This window comes from Dermacentor variabilis, chromosome 9 (assembly GCF_050947875.1).
Source record: "Dermacentor variabilis isolate Ectoservices chromosome 9, ASM5094787v1, whole genome shotgun sequence".
In the NCBI taxonomy this organism is placed as follows: domain Eukaryota; kingdom Metazoa; phylum Arthropoda; class Arachnida; order Ixodida; family Ixodidae; genus Dermacentor; species Dermacentor variabilis.
The window spans coordinates 134,213,297-134,233,052 of record NC_134576.1 but is presented as its reverse complement, the minus strand read 5'-3'; the positions used below and the strand labels follow the sequence as shown (position 1 = coordinate 134,233,052).

General features: G+C 50.3%; 1 protein-coding gene across 1 annotated transcript in view; it reads right to left on the bottom strand.

Annotated features, from left to right (window-relative positions):
• Positions 1–19,756, bottom strand: part of LOC142557593 (uncharacterized) — an 89,025-nt gene that overhangs the window by 24,706 nt on the left and 44,563 nt on the right. Inside the window, exons 2-3 of the mRNA XM_075669551.1 lie at positions 1,799–2,096; positions 571–916 (exon numbers count right to left, since the gene is read on the bottom strand). Coding sequence (XP_075525666.1) covers positions 571–916; positions 1,799–2,083 — 631 coding nt within the window. The 5' untranslated portion in view covers positions 2,084–2,096. The remainder of the gene's footprint in view (positions 1–570; positions 917–1,798; positions 2,097–19,756) is intronic.

Below are 19,756 nucleotides of genomic sequence, written 5' to 3'. Positions count from 1 at the left end.
AAAACACCATACTTTGAAGCCATATACCGCCATTGGGCTTTCGTTGAAACTTGGAGGGGGGGAGCTTGGCCTTCATTAAATTGTGAAATTAAAATTACATTCCGAGGTTCTCAACGATCTCATTATGTGGCATGCTGTAGTGTAGAACTGCGGAGTAATTTTGACCGCCCCAAGGCTCTTTGCCATGCACCTAAATCTAAGCACACAAGTGTTCTTGCATTTCGCCCCCATCGAAGTGCGGCCGCCGAAGCCACGATCAAACTCGCGGCCTCGTGCTGAGCAGCGCAGCGCCATAACCACTGGGCTACCATGGTGCATAGTCACTCCCTTCTAGTAAATAAATTTCTTACCGCAATATTAACGAAAATTTGTCTTTAAAGAATACATCAGTCTAAGCCAATTTAGTATATTCTCTTTAGTGTCCCTTTAAAGCCCAATTTCGCGTTCGAGCCGAACATTCCAGTGCGTTCGAATTAAGCGAAAATCGAATTAACCGAGTTTTAAGAACGGGAGCCGATTGTGTGTGCGTACGTATATGTCTGTCGACAAGTCCTATGTAAACACACACACCCTGGCAAAGGAGGGTGGCATTGCGCTGGTTCCGGAAGACAGGCTTGCAGGCGTCCAGGAAGTAAGGGCGCTTCTCGGCGACGGCGTCCTTCAGCAGCTGCGTCACCGTGGTCACCAACAGGAGGCCCACCAGGTAGCGCCGCAGCAGACGCCCGCTCCAGAAGAAGCGGTCGCGCAGCGGAGCGCCGGTACGGCGGAACTCCAACACGAGCAGCAAGGCCAGCGGCACGGTGACCACGAAGATGACGAGGTCGCGGGTGCGAACGCTCTCGGACAGGAACGGAGACTGCAGGCTCGGATCGTCGCAGCGGAACGCGGGTCGCCACATGCCGGGACTGGAGCCCACCTGCGTCGCCATTTCGAGGGCAAAGGAAACGCAGTTATTAAACTTAGAACGACAGAAAGCTGAGCTAGTTGGTAAGGATTCATTATGCAAAACAGAAGTGAGGCGTGCAGACAGGACACAAGAGTAGAGAAGTGGACAACACGAACGCCGAACGCGGCGTTCGTGTTGTCCACTTCTCTACTCTTGTGTCCTGTCTGCACGCCTCACTTCTATATTGCAGTTATTAAACACGCTACATATTCAACCATGCAAAACACAGTGTTGTACACGGGTCTTAAGGTGCACTAACGAGAATCCGGTCTTTAGGGAGGAAAGGCTGATTACGACGAAATGGAGGCCAGGCTTAGTTTTAACAAATTTTGGTGCCTTGTTTTTCTTTAACGCGTGCTTAGGTCGCCGATGTCCTAGGTCAACGATTTCGCATTTTCCCATTCGGCTGCTTTGAAACTTTACGAAGCTGCAATGTTGAACCTTCGCGCATTTTAGGAAGCAATGTACCCTTTAGTGCAAACTTAATGAAAATATATTCCTGAATGAATATTTCCTCGTTAAACCGATTATCCCATTGGAGTTCATTTGCAATTCTTTTGTACATAGCTCTTTCTCTCTACCTCCCACATCAACCCCGATGGTAAACTTTACTACTACTACTATTATATTGACGTTGCGCTGTTTCATTCTGTTCGCTGTATGCAAGTTGTGCGTACTCAAAACCACGCATACATCGCTCAACGCGAACAGCGACAGGAGCCTTTTGTCAGGCCTAGCAAGCTTTTGCCCTTTTTCCTGTATCTGTACGAGAAACAAACTTCGAACTCATTTAGTTTCCTTTGAAGAAAGGTGGCCGCGATGAACAGTTCGCCTGGCTCGCGTTCCCCTCACCTGGAAAGCCCCGGATATGGAGAGAATGACGTAGACGGCGAGAGCGGCCAGCAGAACCTCGGTGGCGAGCTCCACCAGGGTCCTGGCCGGCACCAGGGCGTTGAGGAAGACCACCAGCAGCGAGGCGACCGACCGGTGCGACTTCTTGGTGAGGCTGTCCTGGAGCGAGGAGCCATCGGTGAGCACGCTCGCCTCGGCGCCGCTGCAGTTCCTGAGCAGCTCCTGGTCGGTCTTGTCGGCGGGGGCTTCGGGGTCCGCGGGGTTGGGCGTCACCGACATCTCCATGGAAACCGCTCAGCTGCGCGAGTCAAACAAACCCGTGCAACACCGCGGTGAGTGAAGGAATAGGAACGAGACAAAAGGCAAGATTCGACGAGAGAGAGTTTTAGCTCGTCTATAAACGTATTAACATTTACCTAATACCGGGCTACAGCAACAACGCTGAGTTTAACGAACAACTCGTAACAAGAAGGCACACACAGCCGTTATGTACAGTGACCTGCCGGGTTCCACGTAACTGCGTTAAGGGTTAACCACTTGCAGCGTTGGTAGCGACGTATTCGGCAACGTAGACGCCTTTTATTACTTTTCTTCGAGGAAAGCACTGCCGAAAAAAAAAGAAAAAGAAAACCACACAACTAAAAAATACTTCAAAGCATTGTAGTTGGGTAAAGCGTCATGAGATTTTGCTACTAGCTTTGCTAATTCCAGCCACAGCTCCGGTAATCCGTAAGCTTTCCGCCGTTTACCGATTGCCAGGTATCCGGAGTAAAGATAGTAACAACATCTCGTGAGGCTTTGTCCAACTGCAATGCGTTTCAAATATGTTTTTTTTTAATTGTGTGATGCGTGAGTGCGTTTGTCGTCAGAAAATCATAAAATGACTACGCTAGCAAACACGTCGCCGCGAACGGTTTACACTAGCAGTTAAGTAGAACATGGCGAGTCACTGCAGTAATGCGAACAGATTATACATATTTATCGGAAATTACGTCTCTTAGAAAGAAAACGATATTACGGATTAAATTTACAAGGCTTTAATAATATAAAGGCCAGTAATGAGCCGCGACGTTTTTTTTTATTACTTAAATACTGTCATCCAACCGCGGGTGCTTAATTCCACACCAAAGGAAAATATTTATTTTTACTGAACGCTTCATTATTATCATTACAAATAGTGAAGCACGCCATGGTAAACAGTGCGCAGCTGGACAAATTTCGCACGATTTACAAGCTTACACCTCGGTTACTTTCCTCTCAACGAATATACCACACAAACCCAACTCCTCCCGCCATCATAACGAAGGTGTTTCCTTCATGCGACGAGGCCTGCGTGTTCCTCGTATCGGCTCCACGTTTTCGCGCCGCTTTCACTGTGGCCGATGGAGAGATAACGCAAACAGCGCGACTTTCTCAAGTTCGATGCCTGTACCTATCCCTCCCAACATTTTTCCTCGCTTCAATTTTTTTTTCTTTTTTTGCGCACACCGCGAAGGGGAACGTTTCACACACCGCGAGACTACCATGAATGGAAACCGCCTTCCCAGCGCCAGCCGCGGTGAAGAGGCAAGAGAAGCCAGCGGCCCCGACCAAGGTCAGCGTAGCGTTTTAGCCGAACCGCCGCCGCCGCCCCTGCAACACAAGCCAAGGCGGGGTGATGACGAGGCTCAGAAACTGCAGTGGGACCGAGGCCCGCGAAGGAACGATAACCTAAAGTAGGAATCGCCCACTGTCCCCCGCTAATCTGCCTGTACTGGGGTCCGCTTGGACGGAAGGATCGGGATTAGTGAAGGATGATGGGCGAGCTCTTCCCCTTCCCAAAAGAATGCTTAGTAAATGACGACCAGTCTAAAGCGATTTACTCCAGGGATAAGTCTACCTCCCCGTTGCGAGGGGAGCGCACCACGTGGTGACATCACGCTTCCGTCAGGCGGCAATAAGAAAGTTAACTTGGAATGGGTGAACACACACATTTAGAGGTAAAAATGTGGAACGCCAAGATGCAGAGTCTGGAGGAGGGGAGAGAGCATAATCCAGTACGCCTGAAGTCACGCGTAAATGTGCAAAACAATAGCATACACTAACGCAGGATTACCGCCGTACAGTGTACTCGTGTTCCGTCTCACCACCGTCATGCTGCTTTATCGTCAAGTATGAAATAACTCGCCTAAATCAAGGTTTGAATTCACATATTGATGGCCCGCGCGCGTCCTCAAGAACCCCACTTCTGTGGGCCCAGTGGCGGAGAGGGCACTTATTTTTTTCCTTGGTAAAGTCACTTCGTAGCTAAATGATGAAGGACAAATGAACTTATTTCCATTATTGTACAGCGCGCAAACTGGAAGGGACTTGAACAAGGAGGCGAGACAGTCTACTCGGGTGTCGTTCGAGAACCTCACGTTCCCGTCACTTTTGCGACGCTTACAGCCACGCATCCGTAACCAACTAGCCCTACATATATAGCTGCGCTTGCTCAGTTGCTGGGTCGGCCGACGAGACCCGCGGCTTCGGCTTCACTGCACCCAACTTCGGAGTACGGGAGTACAAGTGCCAGCAGCCCGCCTCCGCCGCATCAGCGTCTCTTCTAAAAGCCAGCCACGCTGACGAGGACGACGACAGCGTCGAGAATATAAATGCGCGAAATAAGAAGCGCGGCACCCCAAGCGGGGGAACGTTTCAACGGAAAAACACTCAAGCACGCATTACGAGCGAGCCCGCAAGAGCCGTCCTGAACGCAGGTGCTCTATGGCGGTCAAAAGCGACGGTGGCGTAAAACAAGCAAAAGAAAAAGAAGGTATCCAAGCCACGCAACACAGTCATCGCCGAACAACAAACGACTTGTCCGCCGCGCCGCTTAAATGCGTGCGCTACCTTCGAACGTCCGGCGCCCCCCACCACCACCTTCGCTTCCTTCGCAAACAGGAGACCGGTGGTCATTCATTCGTGCGGCGCGTCGACGGTCAACGTTCTCACCCTCGCAGCCGCCTCCTCGCCGTTACGTTGGGACTTCGTCAAGCAAATATGTGCATCGACGACGTGGGCGCCACGCCAGCTGCACACCTAGGAGGCCGCTACATTCGGAGCACAAAGCGTACAAAGGGGGTCATCAAGCTTTCAGTATGATGTAGATTAGTGTAGGTGTTCAGCAGTGCACAAATCACTATCAGTGTATAAACGTTTTTTTTTTTTCATTTTATACGCAATTCCTTCATTTTCGGAATACGAGCGTCAAGTAGAAAAATGCGCAATTTCTTATCTGGTTTTCTACAGTCGTGTGATCTGTCTATGAATCAAACTGCGGTAGCATATGAGCGTGAACCTTCATCATACCACGGTGGAAGACGTTGTTTCGTGTAACACGCAAAGTCATGCTACACGCTGACTGTATAAATAACAACTGAACAGTCGCGCGTAAATACATTTACGAGTTGGTCGGCTGAAGTAACTAAAATGAACTGCCTGCAATTACGATGAAAACTGAATTCCCGATGAAAAAAAAAAGAACGTAAATACGCCTACAATGCCCGTAGTCTGTTGCAGTGTGTATTTCAGTGGGGGCGCAAGCTCCCCTACTTATCGAGCATTTCGCACCAACATACGTATAGTCGATGAGAGCGGGAGTCGAACCCATGACCTCGTGCTCTGCAGCAGGACGGCACTGAGTCGGCAACGCAGCGTGTCTAGCAGCTTCATGCCCCCCCCCCCCCCCCACGTCTTTTTTTTTTTTTTTTGTCCATGTGGTACGGTTATTACTTCGCCACGCTCCATTACGGCTTCTTCGAAATTCTGGACTCGAGCCAAGCAGCGAAGTGGGCGATGAGGAGGAAGGAGGGGTTGCATGGCTGTATGTATCGTCATCGCATACTGTGGACCATCTCTAACGTCAACTAGTACTGTAACTATTTACGTTCGTTAGCGAGAGCAGACTCGTCTTCCGCGTAACTATTTACGCTCGCTAAGGTTGCACCATCTCGTAAACGCGTTCCAGGAGTCGTTTGATACATAGCGGGCACCGTGCCAAGGAAGCATCGGCCATCCAACTCGCTTCACTCCTCCTTGGCGGCCTTCGTAGCAATCTTCTCTGAATCAGCCGGGGTTTTTGGAGAACAGTGCACCCGGGTCAGAGCAGCGCCGACTCAAGAGTGACAGGATAGCTCGAACGATCGGGAGTGGAATGCGAAGAAATTACGTAGGGCTTCCCCCGTTTCTGAGAAGTGCATACGATGCCTGTAATCAAACGAATCTATACGCAACGTCGAAGGTGCACGGCGGCTCCGACATGTGATAAACTGGTTTAATGAACAGCAGCAATTTGAAAGGTGTTTCGCTCCCGGATTTTTTTGTACGTCGGCGCCACGCCGGTGCAGTCTTCCCCTTCATTCACTGGCACCGTGTTGCAGCTCGTACTGAACTCCACTGCACGCTAACATAGCTTACAAGAGGCGCAGAATCGGTTGCCTGTTCCAAAGGAACGAGGGCTCGCCCGCTGCGCGCTATACTAACACTTCCGGGAAGAAAATGTCCATTCGGCGGCCGTGGAGCCATAATCGAGAAATGGCTGAATGAAGGCACCGTTTCCTTTTTCTGTTCTGGTTCACTGACGCGATCCTGAGCTTTCTTTCTGACTGGACCGTGTCGGCGAGATGAAGAATAGTTCTCGCGAGTATTGGGAATACACTGGACGTTAGTTCCGAAAAGCAATAAGAAAAAAAAAATATAACCACTTCCACGGATTCCATCGCCCACACAGGACCCTTATGAAGATAGGAAAGAAAGAACAGACACCGCTCGGTGCTCCGATGTGACAAATATTCGCGGAAGCGAGGCAGACAGATTCCGGGAATATGCAGCGCGTACCGCTCGGTGGCAGCAGCGAGCACTTTCGATTACGAGATCAGCGACGAGAAACGAAGTCCATCTTCCCCAAACTCGGAGAGAAGGCGTTTCATGAGCGCTTTAGTAACGATCATATTCTTGTCTCGTATACGGCAGGCAACATTACGAATACGTTAACGGTCAAAATGATTTTTTTTTTAACGGCGAAAGACTTTCTTGGCTGATGGTGAAGTTTGTGTCAGCGGACTTGACCGTCGGAGTGTCCGCCGAAGCGTCATCGCGCCATGTGAATAGAGATTAAAGATAGATTAAATAATTAAAATTATTGATAGTGACAGTGAATGATAACGTTATAATAGAGATTGGTAGAGGTTAACAATGACGAATAATGACTCCAAATTGACCAATATGTCTAACGACGGCTTGTAATGACCACTGTTCATTAGAGATGACTAGAGATGCTTACTAGTGAGCAGTAATGACTAATAATGACTACGAAGTGACCAATATGTCTAACGACAACTTGTAACGACTACAATTCATTAGAAATGACTAAAATGCTTAGTAATGACCAGCAATGACTAATAATGACTGAAATGACTTGTAAGAAGAGAAAGAGGCAAATGATAAGAGGAGGAAGAGTAGGCTTTCGCCGTTCACCTCTTAGGAAAGATCTTAAGAGACCCTGTAATTTTTTTTTCATTTCTTCTTGCATACAGGCAAGACATTCCCGCACAATTTGGAAAAGTGTCTGCTCGTGCTCCGCTGCTGCCGCCTACTGAACAGCAGTGCGCAGCGGCCGCTGTTTGGGATCGGACTTCTGGTACGATCTGTTGGGAACTCGGCGCTGACGCCCGTGGTTGTACCTGGGTCGCAAGCCCCAAGGGTAGCGTTGGCCTGGCGGCCTGGGGTACAACTGCAAGCATCCGAAGGTCCCGGCAAAGCATGAGTCGACAGGTAACAACGAATCAACTTGTTTATTTTAACATCGCAAAGAGTTGGCGGTCAGGTTTGACCGAAGTAGAGAGACGGGAGAGCACTTCACTCAACAGAAGAAATCGGAGCCCTCCTTTTTGGCGTCCGGGGGCAGCTGTTTTTATACTCTCGCAGTTGAGGGCAAGAAGGAACCCCTCAAAAGACGAGCACGTGAATGTACAATGGGCTAATGGTGACGCACACTGTCGTAGCGATGCCGTAGCACCATGTCGAGCACGATCTCGTAGCACCCTGTCGTGGCGCTGCCGGTCGGACACAATGACTGTAATGAGAAGATGGTCCCTGCTTTGGCATCGCCTGTTTCGGGCCCAATAACTGGAATGAGATCCCTGCTTTGGCATCGCCTGTTTCGGGCACAATGACTGGAATGCGAGGATGATCCCTAGGTGGTCGCATCGCCGCAGTCGCGCCTGGAAACACCTGACGATGAGTGTTGCGGCGACGACGATCGGGCCAAAATGTCTGCCGCCCCGCCGCAGTCGCGCCGGCAAAACCACGTGTCGCAGGCGAATCGCAACAGACCGCCCCGCCGGGGGAAGGAGATCCCGATGGACAGGGGACTGCATCCGCTGTCCGGAGGGATGTCGCTCGATGATGCTCATAACCGAAGTCGGGCGTCCCTCGACGTTTCTTGAGCGCAGCGCACAGAGAAGGCCTTGTTCTCTTGTACAGGTTCGCACGGGACACTGCAAAGTGACTTCGGGAGAGTTCACATTTTTGTTCTCGTTCCCGGCAAGCGTTAGAACTACGCTGAAACTCAACCGCTCAGTCAGCAAGCACGGCACAACCCTCACTAAGCCCTGCCAGGCTCTTTCCCCTTTTTATACCACTGCCTAGTTCCTTACAGTAGTCTAGCATCACTCAGAACGCGTCCACAAATTGAAAAATTGCACTAGAAAGCATATCATCACTTTGAAACACTAAACAAAAGCAATATGTTAAAAAAAAATCCTGCCTCAGGAAGAAAAACATCAGTGACAAACAATTTTGAGGCTGATTCCTACGTTAGGGGCTTCGACTTAAGCCATCGGCGTTACCGTTGAGACTCCCCTTTTTGTAACGCACCTCAAAGGAATATTGTTGTAAAGCGAGGCTCCAGCGCAGGAGGCGGCCATTTTTGGGAGAGATGGTCTGCAGCCATTGGAGAGGGCAGTGATCCGTCTCAATGATAAACCTCGAGCCGGCTAGATAGCATGACAATTTCTGAACGGCCCACACGAGACATGCACACTCTTTCTCGGTGGCGCTATACGCCTGCTCACGACTGGTCAGCTTACGACTAGCATACAGGACGGGGTGTTCTACTTCTCCCTTTTCCCGTTGGCACAGTACAACGCCCATGCCTCGCTCACTAGCATCGCACTGAACAATGAACCCTTTTGTATAGTCTGGCGATCGTAGCACAGGCTGGTTTGTTAGGGTACTCTTTAGGGCGCTAAAAGCTCTTTCCTTTGTCTCGTCCCAGACGACTGTTTGAGGCTCTGTCTTTCTTAGAGCATCCGTCAGGGGAGCCGCGATATCAGAGTACCTAGGGATGTACCTCTGATAGTAGCCGGCGACACCCAAGAACGACCGAATATCGGTCTTGGTGCGCGGTTGCGGAAAGTCTCGCACAGCGGCCACTTTTATTTCAGAGGGGCGGCGACGACCCTGACCAATCACGTGACCGAGGTAGACAACCTCGGCCTGTGCTATCTGGCACTTAGGAGCCTTGACTGTCAAGCCCGCTTCGCGCAGGCGGGTTAGCACTGCCCGCAAGTGTGTCATATGCTCAGACCAGGATGCGGAGAATATCGCTACGTCGTCTAGATACGGTAAAGCGAATTCTTGCTGTCCCCGCAACACTTTATCCATGAGGCTTGAAAAACAGTATGGCGCGTTCTTCAAACCAAAACTCAACACTTTAGGACGGAATGTTCCCATTGGTGAAATGAACGCCGCATACCTACTAGCCTCTTCTGTAAGTGGAACCTGCCAATAACCCCTGACAAGATCTAGGGTGGAAATAAACTGAGCGCTACTAACTTTCTCAAGGCGCTCCTCGATGTTAGGGATCGGATAAATTTGATCCTTAGTGATGGAATTAAGCCTGCGGTAGTCGACGCAAGGACGAGGTTCCTTGCCCGGTACCTCAACTAAAATCAAAGGGGAGGTATAATCACTCTCACCTGCCTCAATAACACCGAGCTGTAGCATTTTCTTTACCTCCGCCTCCATAATATCGCTCTGGCGGGGTGACACCCGATACGCCTTGGATCGTACTGGCTCTGGGGAGGTAAGTTCTATATCATGAGTAAGTACAGAAGTCCTACCAGGCCTCTCAGAGAACAGACCTTGAAACTCTTGTAATAGCTGGTGTAGTTCGGTTTTCTGCTCGGGCGACAGCGGTGCTTTACTGATAAGGTCACTAATGACTTGACCGGTGTCTTCCCTGTTCGTCACTGAGCCTAGTCCCGGAAGCTCGACTGGAAGCTCTTCAGGAACGTTTATCATCATGCACACCACTGCTTCCCGTTGTCTATAAGGTTTGAGCAGATTACAGTGGTAAACTTGCTGTGCTTTCCGCTTTCCTGGCAGACTTACCACGTAGTTAACGTCCGACAGTTTCTGAACAATTCGTGCTGGGCCCTCCCACTGCACGTCTAGTTTGTTGTTTAGCGATGTGCGCAATATCATGACCTCATCGCCAACCTCAAAACGACGGGCCCTGGCTGTCCGATCATAATAAACCTTGGCCCTCTGCTGGGCCTTTGTCATTGCTTCACCTGACAACTCCTGTGCCCTTCTTAAGCGTTCGAGGAGCTTAAGCACGTACTCCACCACGACTGGGTCGTCGCCCCTACCTTCCCACGATTCTCGAAGCATGCGAAGCGGAGATCGAAGCGAGCGACCGTACACCAGTTCAGCTGGCGAAAACCCCGTAGCCGCATGCGGCGCGGTCCTTAAAGCAAACATCACCCCAGGCAGACACAGCTCCCAGTCAGTTCGATGTTCAAAACACAACGCTCTCAACACGCGCTTCATGACGGAGTGGAGCTTCTCAACGGAATTCGACTGTGGGTGGTACACTGAGCTGTGTAGCAGCTTTACCCCACACCTTTCGAGAAAAGTTGTCGTCAAAGCGCTAGTAAACACTGTGCCCTGATCTGATTGGATTTCCGCAGGAAAACCAACTCGCGCAAATATGGACAGTAGTGCATTAACTATCTCAACTGAGCTGAGTTCTTTAAGCGGCACTGCTTCAGGGAACTTTGTCGCTGGGCAGATCACAGTCAAAATGTGTCTGTACCCCGTGGCTGTTACCGGCAGAGGTCCCACAGTATCAATAACGAGCCGTCTAAAAGGCTCCGTAATGATAGGTACCAATTTCAACGGCGCCCTCGATTTGTCCCCTGGTTTGCCCACCCGCTGACAAGTGTCACATGTCCTCACGAAATGGTCTGCGTCCCGAAAACACCCTGGCCAATAGTACTCTTGCAAGAGACGGTCCTTAGTTTTCTTAACTCCTAGGTGTCCGGACCACGAACCCCCATGCGACAAGCGCAACAGATCCTGGCGATAGCATTGAGGCACGATCAGCTGATCGAACTCCACTCCTCTTCGGTCTAGATACTTCCGGTACAGGACTCCACCTCTTTCCACAAAACGCGCAGTTTTCCTGGCGATACCTTCTTTGACATTGCAGCGCACGTTTTCCAGGCTGCCATCCTTTTTTTGCTCGGCTATCAAAGCCGTCCGGCTGACTTTTAGCAACCTATCAAGTCCGTCTGACGTCGGCGCGATGAGCAAATCAGTAGATAGCTCTTCTAACTTTCCCGCGTCGGGCGTTTCCTCTCCAGTATCTGGCGCCTTTAACGTTACAGACTCAAGTCTATTCAGTTCGGGCGTGCTCTGAATATCCGCTTGCTGCGCCTCTGACCCTTTTTCGTTGTTTGATAACGTCGGCCCCGCAACTACCGCCTTTGCAGCGAGCTCCCGAACCTTCGATCTGGTTAAGGCCTGAACACTAGCTTCACCAAACAAAAGCCCCTTCTCGCGCAGGAGGTGATCGGACCTGTTTGAAAATAGGTACGGGTACTGGGGTGGCAGCATAGATGACACTGCCGCCTCTGTCTCAAGCGCTCCGAAAGGTCCTTCAATAAGCACTTTTGCTACCGGCAGACACACGCTATGAGCTTCCACGGCTTGCTTGATCCATGCGCACTCGCCCGTGAACATATGGGGTTCTACATAAGACGGGTGAACTACATCCATCGTAGCTGCGGAATCGCGAAGCACTCGGCACTCTTTCCCGTTCACGAGGAGGTCTCGCATGTAAGGCTCGAGAAGCTTCATGTTCTCGTCAGTGCTGCCTATTGAAAAAAACACAACTTTTGGTGTTGTTTCCGGACACTGCGCCGAAAAGTGACCCGGCTTCTGGCACGTATAACACAAGCGCGCTCGCCTCATCTCGAACCGCTTTCTGCGTTTGGCTGCCGCCGTCTCTTTACGTCTGGTCGGACTGCTTTCACTCGCATCCGCACTACGCGTGTCCCCCTTTGCTCTCATGGGTGTGAACTTCGGCCTCTCAAACTTCGAGCCAAATTCACCCTTTTGACCGTCCTTAGCTCCGCGAGCTCGACGCGTCACAAACTCCTCGGCTAGCTCAGCGGCTCTAGCCACCGTACTCACGTCTGGCCTATCCAAGACCCAGTATCGCACGTTCTCCGGTAACCGACTATAAAACTGTTCTAGCCCGAAACACTGCAGAACTTTATCGTGGTCACCAAACGCTTTCTCTTCTTTGAGCCACTCCTGCATGTTCGACATAAGCCTATACGCAAACTCTGTATATGACTCACTTCTGCCTTTCTCATTTTCCCGAAACTTCCGACGGAACGCCTCCGCAGACAGCCGGTACTTTTTTAGCAGACTCGATTTTACTTTGTCGAAATCCTCTGCCTCCTCTCTATCCAAGCGAGCGACTACGTCGGCCGCCTCGCCGGGTAACAAAGTGAGCAAGCGCTGTGGCCACGTTTCCCGAGAGAACCCCTGCTTCTCGCACGTTCGCTCAAAGTTAACCAGGAACAAACCAATGTCCTCTCCAAGCTTAAACGGCCGCATCAGGTCAGTCATTTTGAACAATACGCGTTCTCCTGCACCGTGTGCCTGACTTCCATTACGAGCGCGTTCCATTTCTACCTCAAGACGCTTCATTTCCAAAGCGTGTTGACGGTCACGCTCTTGTTGCTCTCGCTCTTTCTGTTCTTTACGTTCACGCTCTTTTTTTTCTTTTGCAGCCTCCCTCTCTTCAATAGTCTCAAGGCATTCCGACAGCTCGTCATCCTCAGCCTCTAACTCAAGAATAGCCTTTAGCAGTTCTGGTTTTCTGAGTTTGTCCGAGACATCCAGACCCAACTCTCTTGCAAGCTCCAACAATTTCGGTTTGCGCAACGACTTCAAATCCATGGCTGCTCTGAATGCTGCTTTCTCTACTGCTTACTATTGTCTTGCCGCAAACTAACCCGGCAGCAACGACAACCACAATTACCAGCTCTGTTTCTGACACTAACAAAAGCCTGGCAAAGCTCAGAAGAAGAAAGTCCCGCACTCACCAAACCTCGCAGGCAGGAATTCCGCGCAGTCGTTCCGCTGCAGGCAACCAGTCGTCACACAGGGCTCGTTGCACTGCTCCCGGATCGTCGTTGAGCTGCTCAGCATACAGTCAACTGCATCTCTTTGCTGCTGGCCTCCGTTGTCGCGATCTCACCGCTGGCAGACAGTTGTTTGAAGTCGTAGGCGATCCCACCGCTGCCACCAGATGTTTGGGATCGGACTTCTGGTACGATCTGTTGGGAACTCGGCGCTGACGCCCGTGGTTGTACCTGGGTCGCAAGCCCCAAGGGTAGCGTTGGCCTGGCGGCCTGGGGTACAACTGCAAGCATCCGAAGGTCCCGGCAAAGCATGAGTCGACAGGTAACAACGAATCAACTTGTTTATTTTAACATCGCAAAGAGTTGGCGGTCAGGTTTGACCGAAGTAGAGAGACGGGAGAGCACTTCACTCAACAGAAGAAATCGGAGCCCTCCCTTTTGGCGTCCGGGGGCAGCTGTTTTTATACTCTCGCAGTTGAGGGCAAGAAGGAACCCCTCAAAAGACGAGCACGTGAATGTACAATGGGCTAATGGTGACGCACACTGTCGTAGCGATGCCGTAGCACCATGTCGAGCACGATCTCGTAGCACCCTGTCGTGGCGCTGCCGGTCGGACACAATGACTGTAATGAGAAGATGGTCCCTGCTTTGGCATCGCCTGTTTCGGGCCCAATAACTGGAATGAGATCCCTGCTTTGGCATCGCCTGTTTCGGGCACAATGACTGGAATGCGAGGATGATCCCTAGGTGGTCGCATCGCCGCAGTCGCGCCTGGAAACACCTGGCGATGAGTGTTGCGGCGACGACGATCGGGCCAAAATGTCTGCCGCCCCGCCGCAGTCGCGCCGGCAAAACCACGTGTCGCAGGCGAATCGCAACACCGCCAGGTACTCCTAGAGTTGCTGTATATGCTACCCGTGGTAGTATACACAGTAACTCTAGGTACTTCCTGTCGGTCCCTGCGTGGGAGACGCCCGCTGCGAGCCGACGCACGTGCTGCAGGACCTTTATTAAGGTTTATCCAATCCAATCCGCGGCTGTGTGCGACGCAGCTGCAGTGGAGCTGCTGCTTTTTTTTTGTGGAAAAGCAGCCAACATCGCCAGAGTAGGAAAACGAAACACGGCGCTGCGGACGCATCGGACACATCGTGAGCTTGAACGCTTGAAACGAACAGAACGATATTGCGCGCACTGTACTTGATTTTCCATCATAAACGGGACGAGCTATCAGCCTGCTCAGCCAGCTTTGGCTCCCAAACGATAGCTGAGTGGAATACAGCGGTCTTTTTCTTGAGCACAAGATCACGACCGCTCGTCTATCAGAGTAGAACGGGCACCAGTGACCTGCAAACGCAGTCAAAGAACGGCAAAGGATGAGTCGGTGCGTGACGAGATTAGGAAACGAATGGAGAGATAAGGTGGGGGTCGGCTGGGCGCAAGATAGGAATAACTGGAGGTCGCTGAGAGAAGAGGCCTTGGCTTAGGCGTTCAGAGGACATAAAATTGGCTCATAATTATCTACGTCCCATCCTTATTAGGAAAAAACCCAGAATGAGAGACTAATGGGGGAGGCATTGTCAAATAAAATCATTCTTGGAAGAATAATTACGGTGTAAGAAGAAAAAAAGAAAACTGATTTTATAAACTTCCACTGCGGCTAAATGGGGTCGACGCGGCGAAAAACGCAGTGTCACGGGCACTGACGCCGAGTGCGCGCTTACAGCTCATTGTTTACCGTTTCGCTTTAAACGAGACCCCGCGAGATCTGTTATTCGAGCGGTCAGCGGCTCTGTGCCGGGCTATAGAACAAACAACTACGCAACAGCAGAACCATTCCCAGAATCCATATTGAGGGTTCGTTAAAGCGCAGCACTAGACAAGGACAAAAGAAGGTCTAACACGACGAGGTCGCGTACTCAAGCGCCTACTTCATCGCTCGCGCTCCCCCTTCGTCGCAAGGTCGTTACGACACGATTCTGCGGGGGCAATTTGACGACGCACGAAAATAACCGGACGTTAATTAAACTCTTGTCTAAAGGAAAAAAAAAATAAAATAAAAAGTGACTTCGCGCTCGCTGGCTGCACACATATTTCGAAACGTGCTTGGACATGTTCTCAGACATGCCACTGCTTGGTGGCACGATCATTCACAAGCGAACTCGCCTGTCGCGTAGCCGTGAGAAAGCGTCATCGTAGCCTCCGAGACCGGGATGCGCGGCGAAACCACAGACTCCCGCCACCCTGCCCCTTCGCCCTGCTCCAAAGAAAAAAAAAAAAAAAAAAAAAATGACGGAAAGCGATCATGTTGCCACGCGCTTTTTATCAAAAAAAAAAAAAAAAAAACAGGAACGAGTCAGCTCATGCGCGGAGAAGCAGATGATCAGAAATGATAAGATAGCTATTGTCACATATGAAAATGACGAAGTGCTAGGCGCTTCTCCTGCACTGCGGTCGTACAGCTATCATGTGTAGTATATGTGATGTTTAAGGTCTCCTCGATTTGGCTGCACTTCCTGCACTAGTTCAGGGGGTGCACCACTCCAGCACTCGATTTGCCAGTGCAGCTAGCGCCACCTGCACTTCGGCACTCGATTTGACGTCGTGCTGCACGAGTTCATGTACACTTTGGCACTAGACTCTCCGCAAGTTCTTTTCTCGTGCACGTAGTGCAAGGCTCTTGATAGCAGACGACACATGCGGTTCCGTGGCCATGCGGGTGTTGGTAGGAGGCATCGAAGGCGCCTGTTATTAGTAACGCAGCACAGACGCCAGTTTTCTTCAGGGTGTGTACGCAGCATCGTGTTAAGGGCGCTTTCCGGGTTCAGCTGCTGCGAAGTGCACTGAAGGCCGGGATTTTCCCGCAGGTCACAGTCGTTTAATTGCATTAATTTTCACGAGCTTACCGCTACCTCGACGTTACGTTTACGCGAAACCACATTGGTCCGTCGTTTGAAACGTTGTGCCATATATGATTCAGAAAGGTGTGGAAACTGCGCTTGGTCATGGTTTCTGAATAATGATGCCTAAGTTGAACTAATTTCCAGGTACTAATACATAAATTCTTCCCACAGGACAAAAAAGGACATTGCGCACACGTTTGCGCTCGCGGCATACACCAACAAAAGAAAAGCCACAGTCGCCCAGTTGTAGCAGACGAAGGCCTGTACGTTCTTGCACTTTTGTCCTCGATTTGACCGCTGCACCGAAAGCGCTAGTGTCGCACTACACTCACACTTCAAGAACTGGCGCTGCACTGGCACGACACTTTTCTGAACTAATGCAAAAAGTGCATCCAAATCGAGGAGACCTTTAAAAAGTGACGGCGATGACGTGTTTCCGGCTTCCCATTTCCTGCTTCTGACGTGCTTCCGGCACTTGCAACTTACAGAAGCATAGCCTCCGAAATTCGTTCATGTTACTCCGAGAGTGCCGTCGCTGGGGCACCAAAACAAGCAGCTGCATAAATCGCAAGACGATGAGGAGAGCATAAATTTGTACAATATCAGCGCTTGTAGCTTCGGAGGTTCTTCGTGTCATTACTTATTGTGCTTTTATCTTTCTAAATCCTATCTTCCAAGCAGTCGCGTAGCTTTCTAAACCTAGCAAGGTAGTAAGTGTATACGCACGCGCACTATTGTTGCGAATAGTCACATTTATAGCATAATATCGAGAATACGATTAATTCGCAAATGTCAAAATTTCGTTTCAGGTCAGAAAGACGTGCAGGCAACGGCATGCATACTACGCCCTCCATTCCCATGCCGACTGATTCGCACCACTTGCAACCCCAGTGCGACAACAGAGCGCGGTCCTGTAATTTCTTTGTAGGAATTAAACTATGGCCAAGGCAGCACCTTCGCCGCGCAGCTACGAACAAGAATAACTGGAGAGGAAGAAAATCGGGCGTTACAGCCATTCAACAATTCCATGGTTGCTGAACAACACACGGTTATGTGCATACTTTCTCCAGATACGTTCGCGAAACAGTTTTTTTTTTTTTAAGTTGCAACGTATTAATTTATCAGTTTCGCCACGTGCAGCGGCCGTGCGTTGCTGGTGGAAGGCACTAAACCTTACCGCGACGTGGTCACGTGTTGGGCCAACTCTATTAGTTTTAGTTTAGCGTACGCAACTATAGCGCACGCTAAGCAGCGCATGTTTTCTACAACTTTAGTTGGCCGGCGACATCTTCGAATCTCAGAGGCCATATGCTGTCGTTGCAGCTATTTCGCGCCTGTAGCGATAGGTGGCGCTGACATCTCCAACGTTTCTATCGTTAGGCATCGACTCGTTCGAAACAAGAAGCGATCTTGAAAACACCACAAGGTTATCCAAAATAGTCTGTCGTCCAAGCGGCCCGAGACTAAGCGAAAGCCGTTTACACAGTTATTTGCTACGAACGAAGTGCCTTTTACAAAAGCAACACCAAATTCAATTCGAAGCATGCAGCCGGGACTGCCGCCATGTTTCCCGCAAACTCCGCAAACCACTGAAAAACGCTAACGCTAACTCGTTTGCGTTGCGTACGCCCGCTATACCCGCTATTTCGTTTAGCGTTCAGCGCATGCGCAATGGCGACCCGCTATTTTTTAGCGTGCGCTATACTAAAACTATTGGCTTCAAACGCGTCGCGCGGCAATGCTTCCTCCTATAGTTCTTTCCTCCCGCTATGAAATACTGCACGACTGCAGCACGAAGCGACAAAGCAATTCCAATAAAGGTTTCAGAAAAAGGTTTCACAGTTCCATGAAAATTAACGCTGATCCGCGGATCGAACACGGGACCAATTGACGCCTTCCCGGACGGTCACTCAACCATAGGAGTCAAGGAGGATATATATATTATATACAAAGTATCTGCGCATATAATTACATGCGCAGGCGCACTGAATATGAAAAATAAGTTCCGCGGAAGCCCGCTAGGTGGAGGAAGGATCTGTGTGTCCCTGTGCTTCGTCAGTGCGGGGGGGGGGGGGGGGGCAGTGGCGTATTGCCGGGGAGTGCGCGCTTTTCTAACACGTGACCCCCATTTCGGGCAAACAAAAAGTTGCACAAAGGGTCTGTCGCACACCTAAAGCGTCACTCAGACGTACCCTTCCTTATTTCTCGCCGGCCGCCATCTCGTTCTTCCATTGTCAGCACTCACTTTACTATTTCCGTCGGGAGGAAAAAAAAAAAAAAAGACATCTTACATCCGTTACATGTCACGACCATCGTACACGGGAGCACGTACATACATGCGAGTGCGCGGGTCACAAGGCAAGAGCGGGCCACGGGTATGGTTATATTCTTAGCAATGGAAGGCTTCTATTTCCGCAGTCGCCTCTGAAAAAAGAAAGAAAAAAAAAAGCGTTCGCCGCGCAGAAGAACGCTCGCGCTTTTGGAAAGCGAAGGAACGTCAGCTGCCTCGAGGACGACGACTACGTTCGCTCGCCATGGAATGCCGTCTCCCGAGGAGCTCACGTGCGCGTGTCCCCCCCCTCGCTGTCGCCTTTCGAAAGACGTCAACAACGGCATTCACGGGCTGCGCGCGCGGTGTTATGTAAACAACGGGCCCGCGTGTGTAGTCGCTGAAGCGACGGAGCGCGAATAGCGTCCCAGCTGGAGGTTAGCGCATGCACACATGGGCACACTCGCAGTGTTTGCACACACATATATTTGGAATGTACATGTGGGACGAAAGAAAGCACAACGATCTGGGCTGGCTGGCTGGATCCTGTACCCGACATGAAAGAGCGCGAAGACGGAGACGACGAGATGTGCACGGGATTCGTCAGCGCTATCACGTGCCGTTCGCTGAACGTGCGTATGTGAAGCTCCGTGAAGTAGTGACGTCACGAACACACGGTGGCGTTCCAGTTAAATTTCGTGAACGAACGAAGATTTTTTTTCAGACTAAACAGAAACGAAAAAAGAAATGCTTCTGCAACAGAACACAATTCTTGTCCTGGAGTTGGATTATTCGAAAAACAGATATTACTCGCACGATGAATCGAAACACATAATCGACTATGTAATATTTAGTAATTAAGATTCTAAGTGACTGCAGCACATGTCAGTTAACGCACTGTAGCCGTTGAGTACGCAAAGCGTATCCACGTGAAACAAATTCCCAGGATGACGCCGCAGTTTCGAGATAGTACTGATTCCCGAAGCGGTGCGATGAAATGCACTGGCTTCCCAGTTATTCTTGCGCTTCAGTGCATTAAACGACACTTTGTTAATGAACAAAGTGGACCCACAGTGCATTTTTACCGCAAGTTTGATGGCGCATACCTCGAAACCAGCGACACCCTCAGTATTCGTTTTACGTACGTGGCAATATGCTTTGCAGACTCACCCGCTACAATTCTTCAATTGCAATATGTGTCGTAAAAAAATTACCAAAAAGAGTTAAATTTTGTTAGTCCATTTTAAATTTCAGTTGTTTGATTAATGTGCACCTCTGAGCAATCAAAGAACACGATCTTGCTATCAACCACAGGCGACAAAGA